This window comes from Chrysemys picta, chromosome 1 (genome assembly GCF_011386835.1).
Source record: "Chrysemys picta bellii isolate R12L10 chromosome 1, ASM1138683v2, whole genome shotgun sequence".
Lineage (NCBI taxonomy): Eukaryota > Metazoa > Chordata > Testudines > Emydidae > Chrysemys > Chrysemys picta.
Window position 1 is genome coordinate 111,886,805 of NC_088791.1, and position 21,512 is coordinate 111,908,316.

The following is a 21,512-nucleotide window of genomic DNA, read 5'->3' on the forward strand; positions in this document are numbered from 1 at the left end:
GCCAAATCAGAGAGGAGATCGATGCACTCTGAGCTCCACATGCTGTACCATGGTGATTTCACCTGACCCAGACAAGCACCCTGCAGGACTTGAGCTAGGCTGAATGTTTGGCTCTGGTCGTGGTCCTGCTGAGCACCTCTTGTAAAGTGTTGAGCATCCTTGACTCCCATTGATTTCAGTGGGAGCCAAAGGCTCCCAGGAGCAGGCCCTCTGCCAATGACCTCCTCACCCCATAATCCTCACAGAGACCCTTTAACGCACTCAATGAAACTTACATCATCCTGACAGCTCAGTGGACACACGCCATCCACGCCACTGCACTGGAAAGGAACAGGAGAAATTAAATGATGACCGTGTCTATCTCGTTAGCCTCAAGGGGATGGACATCAGACAAAGGATCTACATCTTACAGCTGGGTACAGGTCAATGAGTTAGTTACCATTTTGAAATAGACTATCTAAGCAGCACACACTTAACGCCTGCCAAGGAGGCCAGTAATGGTTTTGCCCTCTACCCACAGTCTAATTCCTCAAAATAAACAGTACTGTCTCCACTGAATATTACATGTAAGCCTGGTTCTGCCTCCCTTAACCACTGTGAGCAGGACCTAAGGGAACTTCTAGTGTGCTGTAGAGGGGTCCACTTGGGCAGTTAACGTGTGGCAGGCTAAAGCACTGTATGTTCACAGCCCAGCTTGCCACGCGCTGACTGGATAGCAAGCCCTCAGTGCAAGGGTGGCAGAATCAAACCCTCTCCAATGTATAATAATTTTTGTTATTAATACTAAAGAAAATGTAGGGTGCATTTTCATATCTCATAACATCTTGACCAAATAAAGGCATTACATTTTAGGGATGCATTATTCTCAGGCATTGTTTTTTCCAGACAACTAATGACACAATAGAATGCGAATGTGCTCCGATAGCCTCAGGCACCATCCATTTGTTTCATTCAAGTATCTATGGATACCAAAGTTGACGTGTGTCACACCATTGAATTGGCTAGGACAGGAGGAGTTAAACAGTGAGTAACACAAAAGCCTTCAAGTGCTTATTCATTTCATAACTATTCCGTGTTTGTGTCTGTCTCTTTGTGTTATTTTGTAATGTTCTTTTCCTTGGGGGCAGGGGAGGGAAAGCTGACTCAGTGTTGCCAATTTCTCTACAGGGGGTCCCCTTCCTTCTATGGCTTTCCTGAGGTTGGGGAAGAATGACAAAGATGACAGGCCTTGCCGACTCTGGATCAGCTGCTGACTATTTTAAAACTGCACTAAATTCTATAAAAAATAAGCCCCTCTCCACCTGCCCTTCCTGGCTGTCTCTGAACAGCTGCAGGTAAATCGGCCTCTCAAATCACAGCAAAACTGTTCGTGTTGTTTCTCATCTCAAGTTCTGCAACACAGAGTGCTATTTCCATGGAGCCACGCTGTGTCCTGTAAGCGTATTTCAAAGGAGGATCAAAGAATTTTCAGTTTCTTTCAGGCTCCATGGCTTTGTGCCGTTGCATCTTCACGCCAGAACTACATCCACTCTTCACATCTTGATAATGGTTTAATAGACAATGACATTACCTGGTCCACTGTTATGATGTGATGGTGCAAATGTTGCCTTGTCATGATGGGATTATTTCATCCCCACATGACATATACAAAAAAGTGGCAGCCCTAGACGTCACTTTGGATTTGCTCTGGTTTGTGCGGCTGAGAAATATGGCCGTAATAAACCCAAGAGTATTACCCATAGGGATGAAGATTAACAAACCAAAGTGAAGTCAACTGAGTTAGCCCAAGGGACAGTTTGGGCCCATTGTGTCTCTTGGCTCATTGTGTCTTTTAGCTCAGGGGTTGAAGTGATCTCCCAGAACTACCAGCTCCGCCATCGCCCAGCAATGGAATTTCATTAGATTGTAACAACATTTCAGGAGTGTGAGAGTTTGTGTACAAGCTGCAAATATCTGGATCCAGATTTCAGACACCTCAAGGTTAAGGCTGTTCAGATCTGAGGGTTTAGTTCAGCCTAAGATAAAGTCAGGGGCCACTTACAAAATTCAAGTCCAGATCCATGTTCAGATTTCAAGCCCCTCCTGCAAAGTAAAGGTCCCGGGTGTTGGTTTGCGCCTAGCTGTAGTTTAAATCTATTTATAATGTTGTTGTGCCTGTTGATGAGGGCAGCAGGGAAGAGTTTTCTAATAATGTACAGATGGAAAAGTGGATAGTCTTCCAAGGTGAAGTTTGAATGTATCAATTAGGATTGTATCATCCAGTCAGTGGCCGGCTGGGGACTGGCCCAGAGAAGAGAGATGCAGCAGAATCTGACCAAACCCAAGAGTTCAGGTGAGAATCCCTAATAAACCCAGAAGAATTATTTTCAAGCTGAAAGGCCACAACACCTATTCCCAATTCATGTGCTCCCCTCTACATGCTTACATTGCAGCATTTGGACAGATTCTCATCCCGGCATAGGTGTGAATCCGGAAGAACTTTCTTAAAGCCTTTGGAATTACTCCGGGTTTGCAGCAGTGGGAATGAGATTAGAATCACCTTTGTTCACTCTGCTGGAAAAAGAGCAGGAAATTTTACATGAGAAAACCACAGGGATGGGGATAATTGAATGTGTGCTCCCCATTTATTTTGGAACTGCTGCTTCAAACATTTCTGCATCACTACTTCCCAAGGGACCAATCCACATCCGGCTCTGTGGTTTCTCGGGTGGGTCTCTGAATCACTTCAACCCAATCTACTTTAAGCTTTGTCAAAGACACTTAGTTACTGCAAAGAAAAACACAAGCTAAGTGGGCTTAGACTGTCGCCAGCTATTAGAGGCAAGGGACAGCATATATCATACAATGACATATAAAATACACATGACAAACAAAGCATCATACAACACAGGCAGGGACGCAGCGGGGAACTCTGGGAGATCTCTCTGTCCTGAGCTCCTGTCTACTTACATCAGTGTCATTGGGCTGGGCGGGAGTGTGGGTATGTGGAGCAGTGCAGTATGCAGGAGAGATGTGGAGAGAAAAAACAAAATGTTCATTAATGACTCCTTTATTGAACCCCTAGCTAGTGACAGTAAGTCAGGCAAACTCTTCTTTCACATGAGTGAGTGTTAGAAACAGGGCTTCATCCCTGACCCAGGAACCACCCGTCAGCTTCTTTATTCTTTCTTCCCAGGCTCATTTCACCCCCGGAATGAATGTATGTTAATATGTATTTATTTCCTGGGGTCATGTCCCCCAGAAGGTTCTTGTACAACCTCCTTTCAATAACCCCCCTTGATAAACCTCCAACGAACTCCTATTCCCTCTGTGGGAATCTCCTTATTGCTAGGTATCCTGTTAGACATACAAGCAGGGCACCTCAGTCTCCAGCCTGCCAAGAGCCCTCCCTCTGCCACCAATGGCAATAAAAATCCTTTTCCATTCCCCTCAGGCTCTCCAGTCATGGGGATAAGTTTCCTGAGCTCAAATCAGAATAATTCTAACCTGGTAACAGTTCCCTCTGCGGGCACAAGGCAGACATTTCATTCTTTGCATCTTCAGTCCGATGAGACTTATCCCCACAATGTGCTGCCCATATTCCCTAATATTTGGAGAGTGCCCCTTGCTGGTAACAAAAAGGCATTTCCATTCTCCTCCTTATCATACCCAGGAAATGCTCTAGTTATCCCAATTCTCTCAATCTGATCAGACTGTCTGAACTAGCACAGTCTCGCAAATTTCTCCTGGCCTGCTAGCCTGGAGCAAGTCTTTTTTTTTATTTTTATTTTTTATTTTGAAGGCTAGTAGGATTTCATCATCATCAACATCATCGCTGAGATCAGGATAGTAAAGGAGGGCAGGGAGATTTTGTGCCCCAAATTACAACTTTCCATTATGGTTCTGAAAGTCTGAATGAGTGCAAACATATTTCCACAATTAACATGTCAGCTGCAGCAGAGTTAATGCCAGGCCAGGATTCTGACATTGTTAATGCAGCGTTCCTAGAACAGACTTGCGGCTCATGCAGCATTAGAGCTGTCAAAGGATTAGAGAAACGTGTAACTTAAAACTAATCTACCACATAAATCTGTTTAATACAAATTTCACAAAAGCCTTCATGGAACTGCCACCAGAAATCAATGTGCATAGCATGGGACAAGCAAAAGGAAGGTGGTGAAATCGTATCTCCACAGAATTACTGCCATTCCTACCTGCCGCGTAGCCATCCAGAACTTGCGTTGGAGTAATTCCAGCTTAATTTGCACACCCACAGCTACGGGGAAACAAAAGTGGGGAGGGAGGGCAGGGGGGTGAGAGAAAAATAGCTACAAGTTAGGAAAGGAAAAAAAAATATTTGCATGGAACAACAGGACAAAATTGCACTCCCAGCCTGCTTCCAAGTGTAAATGACGAACTGAAAGGTAAGCACTGAGTCAGACAGTCAAGTGAGAGTCAGAGGTTTAACAGGCAGGGAGAAAAGGAGGTGTCAATTGCTGTATTGAAATATCGACACCTCCCTCCCACTAAACACTACAGAGCTACGAACAGATTTAAAAAAGGCTTTTATCTTGGGCTGTCAGATATTTTCAGGCCAGGGCGGACTGTTAGAATCATCTGGGCTGATCTCTTGCTATAACGCACTTTGACTCAGAAAGCCCCCACCTCCAGGGAGACTGCAACCTGAATGCAGCAATAAAGAAAACATTTACACCACAAATTAAGGCATAATTGTAGGCATGGTAGGGAGGATGTGGCAGCATGGGCTAGCAACCCAAGAATGTACCCAGGCTCCCCAGTGGGCTTGTACTAGGCCGGCGAACCTGTGCTGAAGCCTGTGTTGCTGTGTGCTCAATGCTATTGTTACCCATGCTAGTTGGATTCAATAGTTTACAATTACACTCGAATTTGTGGTGTAGATGTGCCCATAAGCCATTCTTGATCAACAACAACAGTTGCAAATTCTACACAGAAATATAACACCTGTCAGGAGAAAAGGGGAGATTTTAAACTCACTGGCTGCTCTTCCCAGCTGAGTGCATCTTCCCCTAGGCCAAAGGGTATTGCCCTGATTTTGTGCCTCAACCCCTTCCGCGCACTGTCACATCCCTATGGTTGTGCCCTCTGTAGAAGCAAAAAGTGTGCAGTGTCTCTCTGTAGGACGTAGGAATGCCCCTAGCTGTACATACAAATGCAGTAACAAAGATTAACGGACAAGTATCAACCCACAGAATCGACAGGCCAAATCAAAGGGGCCTGCAAGAAATCCAGCCTCAAGAAGGATCTTAAAATATGATAAAGAATAAAGAGAAAGAGAGTCGGAGAGGAAAGCATGAAAGGGAGAGATGGAGATTTACACCAGTGTAAGTGAGAAGAGAATCAGGCCTGGTGAGTTCTTTAAGTCTATATTGTGCAACTTTATGTGTCAAGTATCAGAGGGGTAGCCGTGTTAGTCTGAATCTGTAAAAAGCAACAGAGGGTCCTGTGGCACCTTTGAGACTAACAGAAGTATTGGGAGCATAAGCTTTCGTGGGTAAGAACCTCACTTCTTCAGATGCAAGTAATGGAAATCTCCAGAGGCAGGTATAAATCAGTATGGAGATAACGAGGTTAGTTCAATCAGGGAGGGTGAGGTGCTCTGCACTTTGTGTGGCTGCTTTTAAGTTAACTCTTTGATCTGATGTTGTAATTCAGCTGGGAAGGAATAAAAGCCAGAAAGTGCAATAGGTATTGTCATGCTACGTGCACAAAGAACCTGGCAGCTGGCATCATGGCCATGGTACATCATCTCTGCTTGTAACGCCCTGGTGTCAGTGTCCTTCCTGTCACATCCTTACTGCTGGTACATCTTACAAGATCCCACTTCACTGGAAGGTTTTTATCCAGAGCTCCCTATTATAGAATGAATCTGACTGCTGTGAAATGGGGAAAGGAATTATTTTCTACAGCTGTCTAAAGCCCAGAATACACAACCTGACAAGACACAAGATTCATTTAAGATTCATCTGGATCTAAGTCTCCGAATACAAGGAAAGAAGAAAGAACACGGCTGAGTTCAGCCCTGGTGTAGTTCCATTGACTTCAGTTGGGTTACCCCAGGGGTGAATTGGGCACAGCGGCCTCAAAGACCAATCTGTGTTGGAGTGTGATAGAGTGTAAATGATGATGTTGTTGTTGAGTCCATCTAGAAGATGGGCTGATTTTGTACATAGCTTTGAATAAATTCCTTGTTATCCTTTAAAACCATCTCAAGCAAGAGTCATTCCTCCTATCAGAGCCGATCACATCAACGGGAGTGAACATTACCAAGGACATGCAGATTTTACAAGACTGAGGAGGAGTTGGTACCAGGACAACTAACCTTGGAACACAGGGAGTTATTGAGAAGCTCATGGTTTTGCCAAGAGGGACCTAAGGCCTGAAATGTTGTTCAAAGGAAATTAAAACCTTTGTCATGAACCCTTTCCTCCTTAGCCTGTAGGGTGCAAGTAACTTCCACTGCAGAGTTACTTGTGTCATGAGGGGGAATAGGGCTCCTGGGTTTGCACTGGTGCTTTCTGGCAACCAAAAGAAAGAGAAATCCATCACTTCTGTCCCACCTGGGCTACCCAGTAGCTAGCCCTCTCCTTGCCATGTAGCCTGCAGCCATGTGTCTCCCTTCTGGGCAGTCGGTCAGCTATCTTTCTCCTTTGCATGTGGCCCTTGCCATTGTGTGAAGCCACCCCTCTCCTTTGCATGTAGCTTGGCAGTTAGCTCTCTGCTTTCCATGTAGTCCAACAGCTAGTCCTCTTTCCTTATAGTGGTCTCCTGGTGATGTGACCCAGCAGCCATCCCCTCCTACCCCATGGGGCTCACACCCACTCTCCTTTCCATGCATTCCTGCAGCCAGAAGATGTCAGAAGGTGAAATTTCAAGCAGTGTAGGGTCTACTTTAACTTGCACTGTGGTTTGTCTCTCTCTGGCTGGTCTCCACTCAGGGGAACAGGAATAGGAAAACCTGTCCCCTTCTTGTGTCTTGTCTGCTGACTGGAACCCCCGGTCCTTGCCTATGTGGAGAATGGTAGTGGTTCTCAGTGGGGACTACATTAGCCTCCTCTGCATTCATGTTGAGCCTGGGGGTTTGAGAAAGAAGAGGCAGGGGACAGCCTCTCAGGCTATGTCTATACTTGGGTGTGATTCCCAGCTCATGTAGACATACTTGCACTAGCTCACATCAAGCTCAAACCCCACATCAAGCTCAAATACTCAAAATAACAGTGTACCCATGATAGTGACAGCACGGGCTAACTGTGCTGCATCCAAACCTGCCTGAACCCCAGGGATTCATATTCAGGGTGGCTAAGCCCATGCCATCGCTGTCCACGCTATCCTGGCTACACTACCGTTGAGATGGTGCTAGTATGTAGATGTAGTGTAAGGGGCAGTAAGCAGTAGGGGCCTGGCTGTCCTGCAGGTTGGCCATGCTTTGGAAGGGGGTGGGAGGAAGGAGGAAGGCAGAGGCACAGATTCAGGAGACAACGAGTCAGAAGCTTAGATGAGAGGAAGGAAAAGCTGGTGATAAAAAGTCACTGCATGTGCCACAGAATAGCTACCTGAGATCCTCCTTTGCTCCAGCACAAGATCTGAGTTCCACTCTGCTGTGAAATTCAGGGTGGCTGTGGAGTACAGCATAGCAACAACCATAAAGTCCTAGAGGTGACCATGGATAATGGTATTATTTCTACTGACATGCTAATAACTTGAGCAACTGTAGTTCCCCTGCGGTAGAATAAAGTACAGGAAGGGAGACAACATAACATATGTTGAATAATCAGATATTGATGCGCTATTCAGACATCCCAAGTTCATGCATAACTTTCTACCAGCAGGTAACGTCTAGTCACTGCAAACTGAGCATGTCCCTGCAGTACTATTGCAACTGCATCTCTGAGAAACCACATACCACTGCTCAACATGTTGTTTATACCATTCCCCTCCACCTGTTCATTCTTCCCTTCGCCATGTCTGTTGTCATTAACTCATCCACTGTCTGTCTCGCTCTGTCTGCCTTTTCTTGGGTTATCTTATCCATATGCCTTTCTCATAAGGAGCTTTCCTCAAGATTTCATTCTCTGTCTACCTCATAATAAAGAGTCATAACAAAGAGCGATAAGATTACAGCTGGTAGACTGCTTATCAAGATGTACCTTACCATTCAAAAGTTTTTGCTGTCACAGCAGCTGGCTTGCCATTTAAATAAAAACATTTTCATTCCCTCTGTCTTGTCATTGAACAATTTACCCACTTCTGTTCCTTTGCTAGCATGAGGCAATACAGCTTCTCCAGGGATGAATTTGGCCTTTTCACTCTGAGTGACCAAAGAGCCAAGAAACATTTTGCTTAAAAAATACTTCAGGACAAACTACTACTACTACTAATAAAAAAAACATCTAAAGCAAATGCAGCCCGCCAAAAGAATTGGAGCTTGGAGACAGGGACATTAAAGCAGGGAGGGTGAAAGAGTGATTTTTAGCAGGATTTACCTGCTGTGGCTAGGACACCCAGATTGGAAATCAAGGACAAGGCGAAGGCAAGAGAAAGAAGGTTTTTGATTAAGAAAGGGAAGGTTTATGGGCCAGTGCCCAGGATGCACTGGAAAGACTCTGATCCAATGGGATGGAGTCTGGTCTCATTCACACCCTTATAAAGGCCAAGTAACTCCGCAGAGTTCAGTGGTGTCAAGGTGGCATTACGGTGATGTAACTGAGGGCAAGGTTTGGCCTGGGATGCACGAGCTGATGACCAAGCTCTTCCCGCTGCACTCCCAAACCAGAATGGAGCAGTGTGAAAATCCAGGCTGCTTTCTAGACCAGTCATCTCCCCACAGCCCTGGTCCTCAAGTGTTTCTATTTTTCTTCTGCCTGCTCCTAGGGAAGCTAATGCCAGAACATGCATATTCCTCTCCTACTCAAGCTTTACAATAGCCCAGCGCTCCCTGCTGCTCTCAAGCTGCTCAACACAACTGCTGCGGCTGACTACCCTTTATCCTTTATTGTAAGGGTCTGTCTTAAGGTGCTGCCTCCTGCCCCTTCCCCGCCCTCTGGACTTGCCAGGCGGATGCTTGTTTTGTGGCCAGTCCCCAGGCTTTCTCCACACTGTCCCTTTCACGACTCCATGCTGTCCTAATCTCCATTTAGAAACTAGCAGAGACAAAGACTTGGCCCCTTCACCTCTCCTTTCACTGTGGCTTTATTATGATAGGGGAAAGGGGAGGAGGCAGTTCAGCCCACGGGTTCCTCCCAGTAACCTGGTCCCGATGACTTCAGCCTGCCTTAACAGGGGCTGAAGGGAGTTCTCCCCCCGCCTCCCAAGCCCATGTATTCCATTCACCAGACGGGGGAGCCGGGCAGGAGACAAAAGCAATTGCTCTTTCTTGAGGCTGAGTTGAGAGGAATTAAAATCTTCCAATCTCCTGTCTCTGCACATTTGAGCATTTCTGAGTGGATTCTGCCCGCTTGGCTGGCTGATTCCTTTACACAGCGTGCGTGTGTGCACGCGCTGCCGTCTTCGCAGATGTACCCCCAGCTGTCACTCCACAGCGCTCCGTCTCTCCCTCCCCCTTTCGCGCTCCCTCTCTTTCTCCCCCTATTTATTATTTACAGAGGATTACAATCTCTTTTACATGCTGTCGTCTAACCTTTCTTCTTCTCTGCACTTCGGGCACTGCTAGCATCTTGGCACCCTGCAGGGAGCAGGGGGCTGATGCCCACTAGAGTCCATTGAGCGCTCGCCTGGCTGTTGATAGCTTCCACTGGATTTGCTTTGGGACTTGTCAGGGGGTTTATCGAAGGAGCTGGAGAACGCAGAAGAGGCTCTGTTCCAGGCAGAGAACAGTAAGTAGAGGTGTCTCTCTCATATATTTGTGCCCAGCTATTTGAAATCTTGCAGTGGGCTTTTGCCCACTGCCATCTTCTGTTCACAGAGCACTTGCTGCCACAGGGAGGGGGGTTCACAGGCAGTGACAGAACTGCCTGTGACAAGGTACTGCTGAGACAACCTAGCAATGTGAAGCCACAGGGCAGCCGTTTTACTGACAAGACAGAACTGCAGATTCTGCCTCAGGGACGTATGGTACCGGTTTTAATTCAGTTCAGGTGTGGGGGACTGGAAGTAATGCCTGTCAGCCAGGAACGGCACAGAAATCTTTGTCTACAGCATGAGCAGCTCAAATCTGAGTCCAGCGCTGCTCCTAAGTACTTGGTGCTAGGACCAATATGTACTGGATAAGCACCACAAAATACTGTCTTTCCATCCAGGACAATAAGGGATGAGTCTGAAACTGGGGGTGCCACAGGTCTTGCCTGTGGAGGTTTCAGGGAATGTTTCTGGACTGAGCTGCCTTCGAAGGGACTGTATAAAATGCAAACTGGAAGCTGATGGAGGTGTTGTTTAAGGACCGGTCCATATGAAGTTCAGGCTCCAGTAAACGAGCCTTGTGGTAGGGCACTTTCTCTTAGGTTTGTTTTTATTTGTGTGTCTTCTACCCACAAAGTACTGCAGGAAAACCCTGTCACAGGGCGTGAACTCCAGGAAGTTATGTCACAAGAGGAGCCAAAAATAGAGCCAGCGTTCTCTCAAGAGTCCCCAGAGGCTGAGCCCAGAGATTTGTGAACCTGTCTGAGGGGATCATGCTGCAGGGAGGAGAGAGGAGGGTGGAGAGAGATTTGCAGCCTTTTTCAGTCTCAGTCCTTCGGATGGATCGGCCTGGGAGCAAGGGGTGCAGATGAAGGAGGGCTTGAGAGAGCGGAATGTGAAACTTCTTCCTGATCCTGCCTCAAGAGGTGGAATATGTATGCGCAGGTAGAAGGAGACACGTGCACACATGTATGTTACGCAGCACTCTGCCACAATGCTTACATTTCCTAGCCGGCTTGTCACTGTCACTGCAGCTTATTTTAATTAGAGAGAGAAAAGTCAGACCCACCCCTGGACACTGAGCTGAATGTCCCCCTGGTTTGGGGATACTTGGATCTGGGGGCGCCACTTCAGTTCATTACAGAGAGCTGCCCCAGTAACGAGATCAGGATCTGGATCTAAGCCGCCCCACAGTTTCAGATATTCAAATGTAATGTTCTGATTCTCTAATTTTAATGTTACAGCTAGGTGTAAATAACATTGCTTTGCTGGCTGGGACTGTTCTTGCCACTCAAGGATCTGGAGGGAAAATTAAGAGGGGCCCATTTTGATATGAGCTGGCGCAGCTGTCGTCCAGAATGCTATTATACAAGCAACTCACAGGAAGGGGGCATTTAATGATGCGGTCACCTTTGAAGATTTGTCACAAGACAAGGGACATTTTTATTCCCTGAGGTCTCTCCAGAATCTCAGACCATTTTTCTCTGGGATTTTATCACTAGGGTCCATTTCGGGGGACTGGATTTTCCTGTGACTGCTGTGGGTGAGCATTGTTTGCTAGTGGATTATTCCAAATGAATGAAGGGCCTGAGGGGGCTGTCTCCCTGCCTGCCATTAGTGCAGGCTCCATAAGTGAACATCATTCACCTGGGGCAGTAAAAGGTAAATCCTGGGAAAAGGCGTTTTTGGGGGAGGGAGGAAAAAGCCCTAATAATTTTCCACACCATAGACTGCAGTGATGCCCCTGCTTCCAACAGATGTGACTGCTGCTTGCTAGTGAGGTGAATTAGCAGCTCCGATATTTTAAGGAGCCACTCAGGCTTTCAGCCCTTTGTCTTGCTTTTCAAATGTTCTTTTAGGATGACGGTTAAATATTTTCTGGGCTCTGCAGGACCGGAAAATTGTGGTGGAGAGGTTCAGCACTGGGATCTCATGAAGGGGGTTCATGTATGCAAGAGTGGGGGTTTTGGGGTAGAAATGAGGACTCTAAGGACTCTCCATATTTACCTGTTGCTGATTCAAAAAGAACCAATTCCTTGCCTCCATATGCCATGTTTTCTTACAAGAGGCTGATTAGGGTGCTTAAATCCTGGTCTGACTCCTATCCCAGTCCCCAGTGAATTGCTGGACAACCTTGTCTCTCTCGCAGTCCAATAACAGACATTACCTCACCCACCTTATCTCTCTAATATCCTGTGACCAGCACGACTACAACTACACTGCCTACAACCTTAACTTTGGCGTTTCCTAACTGTGCAGTGCTTGACTTTGCAACCCAAATGATTTTAAAAACATGTAAGTTCCTAGATTTTTTTTACAAGGAGAAAAGAAAAAAATCTGATGTACAAATGTAGTAACCCTCCCACCCCCATCATAAATCACTGGTGGGATTTAATCCCCAACCTTCAGCCCTGCAGCACAGCTTGAGCGACAGGACTAGCAACATTAGTTGGTTGCACACAAAGGCTGTTATCTCTCCAGGGGGAGGGGAGAAGGGGGCCAATGGAGCCATGCACTGGGTGCAGGGGTGAGATTGTCCAGCCCAGCCCAGCCCACTCTGTCTCATCCCACAGACAGGTTGGGGGAACTCCTTTCCCATGTGGTGCCCTCTGGAAGTAGGGATGGACTACTGGGGTGATGTGCTGGGTCCAGTGGAGGGTTGTTGGGGGATCTTGGCTTGGATCTCACTTTCCCCACTCTTGGAGAGGCTGTCTGCTCTTGGGGTTCCTGGTGCCGTGTGTGCTGTTGCTGTTGCTTCGGTGGCAGCCTGGGCCTTGAGCTTTGGAACATTTGTGTTCAATTATTTTGGCAGGCTCTGAACATGGCTGTACACATACCTGTTCTGTGGCTTAAAAACAAAAAAGGCTTCAGTCTCCAGAGCTGTCAATCTGGAAACTTTCACAAGCACTAAATTCACACAAACATGGAGAGAGAGAGAGGGGAAAAAGACATTTTGCAGATCTACAGCCCAGCCTAGCTGGGTCCCAGGGGCCATTGTGAAGCCCTGGGCAGTGTCATATATCACCCAGACTTGCTGAGCTGTGAGCAACGTTCTAAAGCGCTGCTCTGTGCCACACACACACATATCCCTATCCTGATGATCCCCAGTCACCCTTCTGGAGCAGCACTGTGATGTGCATCACCCATGTGCTACATGGACATTCCAGGCACTGCTCTGGAAATATCGCCTGTGGAGTCTGCTGGGGGATGATGGTGAGGGAGATGCTTCGGGCTTACCTTGACCGTGAAACACAGAGCGTAACCAAGTGAAGCAAATCCATGCAACTAAGTGACGCAGAAAGAGGAATTGGCAAAAGGTCTTTTTCAAAGTTCAATGTAAATTTAGTAAAATGTAAGCACCAGGGTCAGCCTTTTGTTGGGATTTTTGCCGGCAGTGGTGGGTGCACTTGGTTCCAGCTCCCTTTAGGATGGGAGCAGGACTGGATTATCACTGCTTGTATCTCTTCCTATGCCACATCACTGTGTATGGGGCATTTGATCACTATGGGGGCATAAGTCCCAGTAGCTTTGCTTTTGATAGTAAGCCATGTTCAGGACTCCAGAGAGGCCTTTCCCGTCTCCCACAATATTGCTGTAGCTCCTGAATACCCTGCCTGGCAAAGCTGCTCATGACTATTCATGCAGCTGATGCTCTGATTCCAACTGGACGGCAGCCAGGAGAAGCGCAGCCAGTTGGACTGGGTGGGGATGAGTAGGAATGAAGCGCTAACTCAACAGCTTGTGTGGCAGTGATTCTTAACTCACAAGGTTCGCTACCAAGAGGTAGATCTGCTCCCAGGAGTGAAAGTGACAGAAGCAGTCAAGAGCCAGTAAGGCTACTCATGACACCATTCTGAGCTGGTGGCCCTTGCCGCTTTCAGCAGACAGACTGTGTGAGGAGATGGCTAGAGCACTATACAGTAACTCTGAGAGAGAGCTAGGCAGGCTCTGGTTCGGTCAGCAGGGGGATAGTTTGTGTTCCAGAATCAGAGAGGTTTGCTGCCACAAACTACTCTGCTCATAAGGTGCAGCACTAGGTGGCTTGGACAGGGAGGTTAATGCTGGAAGTACCTGGGCCCATGTACGATTTAATAGGGACTGGCAGGTGTTGACATGCAAATTCCTTTATCTGTCTCCAAGCCAGGTAGTGTGCCAGCAGCCACCGTGGGAGATTCTCCTACACTGGAGAATGTTCCATTGGGGAGAGGTGTGGCCTAATGCTCTGAGCGCAGGACAATGAACCAACAGCACCTGCGTTCTAACCTTGAGACTAAGGCCAGCATTTTGAAACTTGGATGCCTCAAGGCACGCAGGGGGTCTTAAGGCTGCATCTGAGGATTTCCTTGTCGTAGGTGTAGGGCCATTCGCTACCCCTAGGTTCCCGGTGTGTCACTGCGGAGGGGACCACTCTCTTTCTAGGCCCTGGGTCCTTGAGTGCCAGCCAGATGGGAACGTGGAAAATGCCTTTCTCTGTGACAGGTGAAAGCATCAGAACCAGGATTCTAAAGCAACATCCGCTCCTCCCACAGGGCACGTGACACTGACCTAACCTCAGACTGGGGGCAGGGGGAGGGGGAGCTTTATAAGAGTCAGGGAGGAGCATTTTAAACTCCAGCAGATTAAGGGGCACGGCCAGGGTGCGGGGAGGGGAGATGGAGCAATCCTCTGTCTCCAGCATGCCTGCTGAGCTCAGAGTGGATGCAATCCTTCTGTCACGAGCCTGAACAGGAGGATTAAAGGCCTGAGCCACTGCTGACCATGGGATTAACCCCTGCAGGAAATTAAAGCTGCGGTAGAGAAGGCTCTTCCCTCCACAACTGAGAGAAAGAGAGAAATCGGGATTTGGATTAGAATTGGCAGGCCCGGTGACAAGCTGCCACCCACATGCAACTGTTCCTGTTTGGATCAGAAAATGATATCTCCAGCCTCAGATGGAATCCCTCTGCCTGCCGCACTATGTTATTAATTTTCCTCTGAGGGAGGAGAGCCATAATGCTCCTCTGCACTCAGTGTAGAAGGGAAGGAAGCCAGGTAACCTGCTTGTGTGTCTCTCCCCTGAGCCTCTCTCCCGCGCCCCTTCTCAGCTGCCTCCCTCTCAATACAGGAAATATACATGTGATCTGTAGTATTCAACCTTACCCTGAAAAAATGCTGGTGGATACATGGTTGGATTGCTCCCTGTCAATAGCCCCCTTCCTCTCCTTTTGCTGCTGCTCTGGGCCTCTCCTACGCTGCTTTGGGCCTCTCGTGTCACTCCGGAGTTGGACATCCCCAATCTCCCCACCTCTGGACCTGCTTCCTTAAGATGCACCATGCATCCCTAGTTCTCTTCAGCCACTCAACATCTTCTCCTTCTCCAGTTGCTCTGTGCTTTTTAAAATCTCTACCCTCCCCAGCTTCTCCAGTCTCTGACACTCAGATGCTGTGAGCTGGTTTTGTTGGTTTGTTTTTTGAGGGCGGTGATAAAAATAATGCTTTCCTAGTTAAAGCATAGGACTGAGAATCAGGAGCTCTCGGTTCTAGCCCGGGCTCTGCTGCAGGCTCCCTGGGAGACCTTGGGCAAGTCACTTAGCCCTACATTTTCAAAGGTGTCCACTACCTTGCGGGTGCCTCATGTTTTCGATGCCCAAAGTGTCACTCTTAACTCTAAATGATTTCAATGGGAGCTGTAGGTGCTCAACACCTGTGAAAATCAGATGTCCCAAGATAGCCCAAATTTAAGGCAGCTAAAATTTTTGATCATGTTTAGAAATTTAGGCCTCAACTTATTTGTGCTTAGTTTCCCCAGCTGTAAACTAGGGATAGTAGTGTCCTGTCTCATGGTGATGCTGTGAGGCTAAATTCATCAATGTTTGTAAAACACTTGAAGAGCCTTGGATGGCAAGTGCTACAGAAATGCAAAATATTAATTCTCATTCCCGTATGCCGTGCTTCACTGAGCCAATAACCATGTTTATGCTTCAGCTGAGCCTAGGTGCTGGGAATTCACAGGTAGCTTTCTGACATCAGCACACACATACTTGGGAATAGGGAAGAGTGTTAAATTCATAACACATAACTGATCTGACAGATGCCACCTTTTTTCGGTTTGCAAAATGTCTGCAAATGGATCTTGATTTTCTTGTGATTATTCAATGGAATTTTTCATTAATTCTGCTATTGGACGGCTATGGGCTGCTTAGCTGTGATGGATCAATAGAAGCTACATGGTGTTGTTTTACTTCCCTTATTGGATGAATATCTTCCATAATCAGGTTTCTGGTGTGAACGTATAAGCTGCTTTCCAGGAGTATTTGAGTGTGAGAGTTTATCATCCAATTTTTGTGTGCATGTGGTGTTAAAACAATGAAAGTTCACAGAAAACAAGCCCCAGGATATATAGATTGTAAGCTTTTTGGGACAGGGACTGTCTCTTACTATGTGTCTGTACAGCGCCTAGCACAGTGGGGCTCTGATCTTGGCTGGGATGTCGGAGTGCTATTGTAATGCACAGAAATAAATAATAATAAACAAAAAGGGAGTGGCCATGGCAGGCGCAAATAAGCTTAAAAATATGACTACTCATGGTCAATTTTTTGCAGCCTTTGCCCAGGTCTCTTGGGATGGCACCGATGGTTTCACGCTCACGTCACCTTCCTACCCCAGGTGCTGTTCAGGGACAAATGGACCCACCTAGGATTCATCAGCCAGTTGTTTAACATGTTTTTTAAATTGCTTTAATCAGCCCACATGGTCTCTGCCTCTCCCCACTCCTGGTGTCCAGATTCTTGCCCACTAGGGATGACTGAGGTTGTGTAGAAATAACACTATATGCTCTAATCACTGTACATGGGGGTGCCATCCTTTGGGTGGGTCTCAGACTGCAGTGAAACAAGAATCTTAGCAATAACAGCCTCCCCCACAGAGGGAGGGGAAAAATATAATCTCCTTTAAAGCATATTCCATTCATTCCCTAACCCTGCTGGGTTCCAGATAAAGGCTAAAGCAATTTAGCCCTGGAGATGGACTTTCCTATCACTCATCAGCTGCTGTGTGTATGTGTGAGCGCACTTCCTGTAATTTATTGCTGGCAACTGCTGTAGCCTCTATTACCTACACTTCCCTAACAGACATCACCCCCACCCCCAGAGATACAGGCTGTTTGAGGGGACTGATGTTGGATCTGTGACCTAAGGGTTAGAGGAAAGGACTGTGACTACGGGTTAAAGCAAAGGATTCCTGGGCTGTACTGCTGACTCCATCTCATTTCTGCGACACCTTTGGCAAGCGACCTGAGCACTTGGTGACTCAGTATCCCTATCTGTGAAATAGGGATAATGCTATTCATCTATCTATCTCTGGTATTCTTATAGCAGGGCTTGGGTCTGATTTTCAGACATGCTGAACACCCACCACTTCAACTGGAAGGTCAATAGGAGCTGCAGGTACTTCAGAAAATCATGCCCTTAGTTGGCTAACTCCATGATAAATAGCAATAGTAATGAATGTTTATAAAGCACGTGGAGAGCCTTGGATAAAAGATATTACAGAATTGCCGAAACAACATGTGGAGGCAGAAAGCAGGGCCCATAGAGATTCTCCTCATCCTCACAATATGCTCTTTGGGACCCTATTTTTGGAAGGGTTTGATTCAGCTCAACCACAAGGTTTTTAAGTGATACTGTGCCAGTCACCAGTGGCAGAACTGGAAGAGGGGAGGGGAGGGGCAGCGGTAGCTCCTGCTGTAGCTTTTATACACCAGGATGCCTGACAACAGCCGCAGGAGCAATTAAAGTGAAATGCTCTATAGCTTTAGGGTTCTCGAACAACGCTAAAGCTTTTCAGTTTCCCAAGGGAGCTAATCAGGATGGCAGGAGCTCCACAGGAAGCCCAAGTGGTAGACTGAATGTCAGAGTGGGGCTTCAGCTCAGTGCATTTTTGGGAATTGTAACATGAGGCCGGTGATAGATTAACTTGCTCTGTGGCCTTGAGCTGAAACTAAACATGTTGCTCCTTGGTCTGCTCTGTCAAAGGGCATAAAGAAAAAGCATAGCCCTTGCTCCATAGGCTGCCTGGGGCACTGCCACTGAATTTGGAAAGTGTTGAATTTCAAGTGCATGGATGAATGCATTGGACCATAATGATCACAGGGCATCCACTGGGCTCTGAATACAGTGTCCTAGAGACCACCACAGGACATCCAGTGGCCACATTGGACACAGTGTCCCAGGAACCAGAGGGCATCCAGTAGGCCCACAGGATACAGTGACTCCAGGTCTCTGGAGCATTAGGGGTTTGATTCCCATGATGCAAAGCAGCCTAAAAGTTGGCAGATCCAGCCATGTGAGGATTTCCCTTGTGGAGTGGAATCTCAGGGTGGCATAGAGCTGCCATAGTGGCTCCTCTAACCCCAGGCGTATGGGAATTAGCTGGACTACTCATGATTGGCTGGTCCCTGGTTACTGGATGAGCCCCTCATGGTTGCTTGCCACTTGCATGAGACAGCGCACTATGAAGGCATATGTTGGGCGCCAGAATGCAGCTATGTGTACAAGACATGGGTGTGTATGAATATGGGTCACATGTCATTCAGGAGTATGTGTACATGCACATACATGTATGTGTGTGCTTTTGCCTCTGTAGGCTATATCTGTAATCATGCATAAGTGTGTGCATGTGTCTGCACACATGTACGGGACTGCAGATGGCTGTGTGAGAAAGTTTATTTGTGGGTGTGTGCACAAAAGTTTTGGTGTTTGTCTGTGTATGCACCCACCTGTTTATGTTACATGCCCATGAATGGGCGTTTGTGCACAAACACACATACTCACGTAAGTTGCATACGAGTGCATTTAGCTATGTTTACATGCAGGCTCATGGTGCATGTTTACATCACATGCGCATGCAGGGGCAAGTGTGTCATATGTCTTTACACAGTCACATGTGCATATAGGCACAGCCACTCTTGTGCATGTTGCAGTACAGGAGAGAAAAATTAAAGGCTGAACAGGTGTTAATCACTAGACACTGCAAAAAAATGCTATACACAGGGAAAGGGCTCATTTCTACACATCTCCTCCTCCCACCCACGTGGTGTGCTTGAGCCTAGTCAATGTATCATTGGAAGAGGAGCCTGTGATATACCAGAATTTAACACCTGACCTGGACGCTCCATGCCATAGCAGAGGGAAGTAGGGCCAGAGACATCACTGTCCTAGTGCTCAGGTGCTGTCAACGTTGCTCGGAGCCCTCACAAGGTACTGGGTATTGGGCTGGCGAGGAATGATTGCAGGGGAGATCGTGTGGGGTGAAAACGCCACCTAAGGAATTGATGGGAGGGGGTCAGGAAGCAACCAGGAAGGTTTTTAAAGCTTAGCACCCTTGGTTGGAGCTGAGCCAGGTGATACAGATGGGTGTTAACAAACCAACAGGCTAGGATCAGAGCACTCTACAACACAGGAAAAGTTAGATGGAGAGAAGGGGAACAAGAGAGAGAGTGGCAAGCATCCCCTGCTGCCTAAGGGAGGACAGGAACACGCAACAACAGGATTTGAAACTGATCAACACCAGCTATCCAGCAGCCGCATAAGTCTCTGTGGCTGTCAGCTTAACTCTGCCATTTGTTCCTGTGGTGTAGGGAGTTAAATAGGACACAGAGAAAGCCTGTTGGCTGGGAGTTGAAGTCAAGGAGGGAGAGAGAAGAGACTGCAATTGGACAGTGCCCAGGGAGTCGGGTGGAAGCAGCTGCGGGCAAAGCCCCTCCAGGTAAGTGCTCCTGTCTTTTCACTGTTCCCACGGAGAAAGCGAGACAGACCAAGGGATTTCCGAGGCTGCATTTAATACAGAGCCATGGCTACAGATGGTGTGAAAGCACCTCTCTAAACCCAGCAAGCAAACATATGGAATGGGGGCAGCTATTTTTCAGCTTTTCCTTCGGCTACAGACTGTAGGCAAGATAGTCCAGCTCAGTTGTGGGGTGGTGAGGGGAGGCTTTTTGGCATTGTTGCTGTTAATGCATCTTGTGCATTGGCATTTTGATATGATTATCTACAATAGCCTCGCAAGATGTACCAGCCCGGGCACTAAATCTGCTCACCCCTCTTCCTGAGACAATAATTAAAATATCTCCTGGTGTTTTGCTTGCCCTTGAAGATAAGTCAGTCACTGGAGGGTATGGGCAAGTGGAATTGAGACACGTGTGCTGGGAGAAGATGCCCTGATGAGTGCATTGTGCACATCTAAAAATAAAGGCTAGGGGCATCGCCAGAGCCCTCTGGAGGGAGGTGGAAGGGGTAGGGGGGATGTTCAGCCATGCGAGGCTTCTGTACGTCGGTGGGAATTTGCCCAGCTAACGCCTGGTGTGACTGTTGGAAAATATCCCCTTGCTGATACTTGAAAGAGTAGGCAGAGGAGCAGAAGGGTCTGCAGAGCTTCCATCTTCCCTTCCCTGCTTGTCTTTATTCAGAGGGAAGGGAGAGGATGGGGGGACCTGTTGTCATAGTCACTTATTGTCAGGGGAGAGTTTATGGTCTGTGGGTTTCTGATTAGGAAGAGCATTTTTCTTCTAATTGAGACATAATTCCTCCCCTTTTCCCCCCTCCCATTCCTAGTCCTTCCTTCTGCTATGAGGCTCCTATTCTGCTCACTTGCTCTTTGGCTCCTGCATCTGCTGCAGTCTGAAATCCCCAAGCTGTGTTATATACATCCCCACTGGAGACGTTACATCGGTTTTACCTCCAAAGAGAAAGGGAGCATTTGCAAGGGTGAAAGGCAGCTTGGCAGCCACCCCCAGTGCCTACACCACTGCAAATCTGTGTCACAGAGAGTGGGTGCACAGTCGGTATCAGCATGGGTGTGGTCAGAGGGAAGGAGCCGAGGATTATTGCTCTTGCCACGTCACCTCAGCAGTCCACAGCACTGACCTTTAGTGTGGGACAAGGTTTGCTAGTACATTCACCCCAGACTTTCCAAGACCGGTCAACTCAGCACAGTAGTGAACAGAGTCTGATTTAACACAGTGTTCCAAACTGAATTAACCATCATCCTTCCTCGTGCTTTGCACCCTTGTTCTCTAAAACAGTTTGACAGCCTCACTCCCAAAGGCGAAACATAACTGGGGAGGGAAACAGAACCCTGGAGCCTGTCCCTGTCTCCTCCAGTCCCTAGAGAACTGAGGACCATGTGCTTCTGCTTTTCCTTTTAGGATCTGACAGGTAGGGTGCCCAGATTGCTCCTCCATCCTGTGAGAACGTGTGCCAGGCTGGCTGGAGGACGGGAAGCCACACTGGAGAAAACAGTGACCATAATGCTGTCTGGGAGCGCTAGCCACTGGTGGAAGAACAGGTTTTCCATGAGGTGGCGACAGACCTGCTGTAAGTACTGACCATTTGGGAGATCAGGTGCTAAGTATGATGCCCCTGTGTCTCAGGGGACAGGAGAGAAAATAGATTGCTACAGAGGAAGGATGTGGGTTAGCTAAGTATTGAGAAGTCTGAGCTAGTTCCCACATCCCAAGGCACTGAGTGAATGGCCAGGCTGGCTGTGAGAGCCTATAATGCTCAAGATGAGTTTAAGGCGGGAGGGTCTGTAACAAGTGTTTCTGATTTGCCATTGGACTGGGTCTGGCTGGGGAGAGACAGAGGGACAGGCACCTGAGCACA

The 21,512-nt window shown here is 47.6% G+C and overlaps 2 protein-coding genes across 3 annotated transcripts in view; one reads left to right on the top strand and one right to left on the bottom strand.

Annotated features, from left to right (window-relative positions):
* The window catches only part of CACNA2D4 (calcium voltage-gated channel auxiliary subunit alpha2delta 4), a 160,986-nt gene that overhangs the window by 24,031 nt on the left and 115,443 nt on the right, over nucleotides 1-21,512 (bottom strand). Inside the window, exons 27-29 of the mRNA XM_065595497.1 lie at nucleotides 4,194-4,255; nucleotides 2,950-2,964; nucleotides 276-320 (exon numbers count right to left, since the gene is read on the bottom strand). Coding sequence (XP_065451569.1) covers nucleotides 276-320; nucleotides 2,950-2,964; nucleotides 4,194-4,255 — 122 coding nt within the window. The remainder of the gene's footprint in view (nucleotides 1-275; nucleotides 321-2,949; nucleotides 2,965-4,193; nucleotides 4,256-21,512) is intronic.
* Nucleotides 4,305-21,512, top strand: part of LRTM2 (leucine rich repeats and transmembrane domains 2) — a 28,438-nt gene continuing 11,230 nt past the window's right edge. The window contains exons 1-3 of one of the 2 annotated variants that reach the window (XM_005287997.5): nucleotides 4,306-9,851; nucleotides 19,490-19,617; nucleotides 21,056-21,224. In XM_005287997.5, the coding sequence (XP_005288054.2) occupies nucleotides 21,158-21,224 (67 nt within the window). In that variant the 5' untranslated portion in view covers nucleotides 4,306-9,851; nucleotides 19,490-19,617; nucleotides 21,056-21,157. Of the gene's footprint in view, nucleotides 9,852-19,489; nucleotides 19,618-21,055; nucleotides 21,225-21,512 lie in introns of both variants that reach the window. The other variant, XM_005287998.5, reaches the window with a different exon arrangement.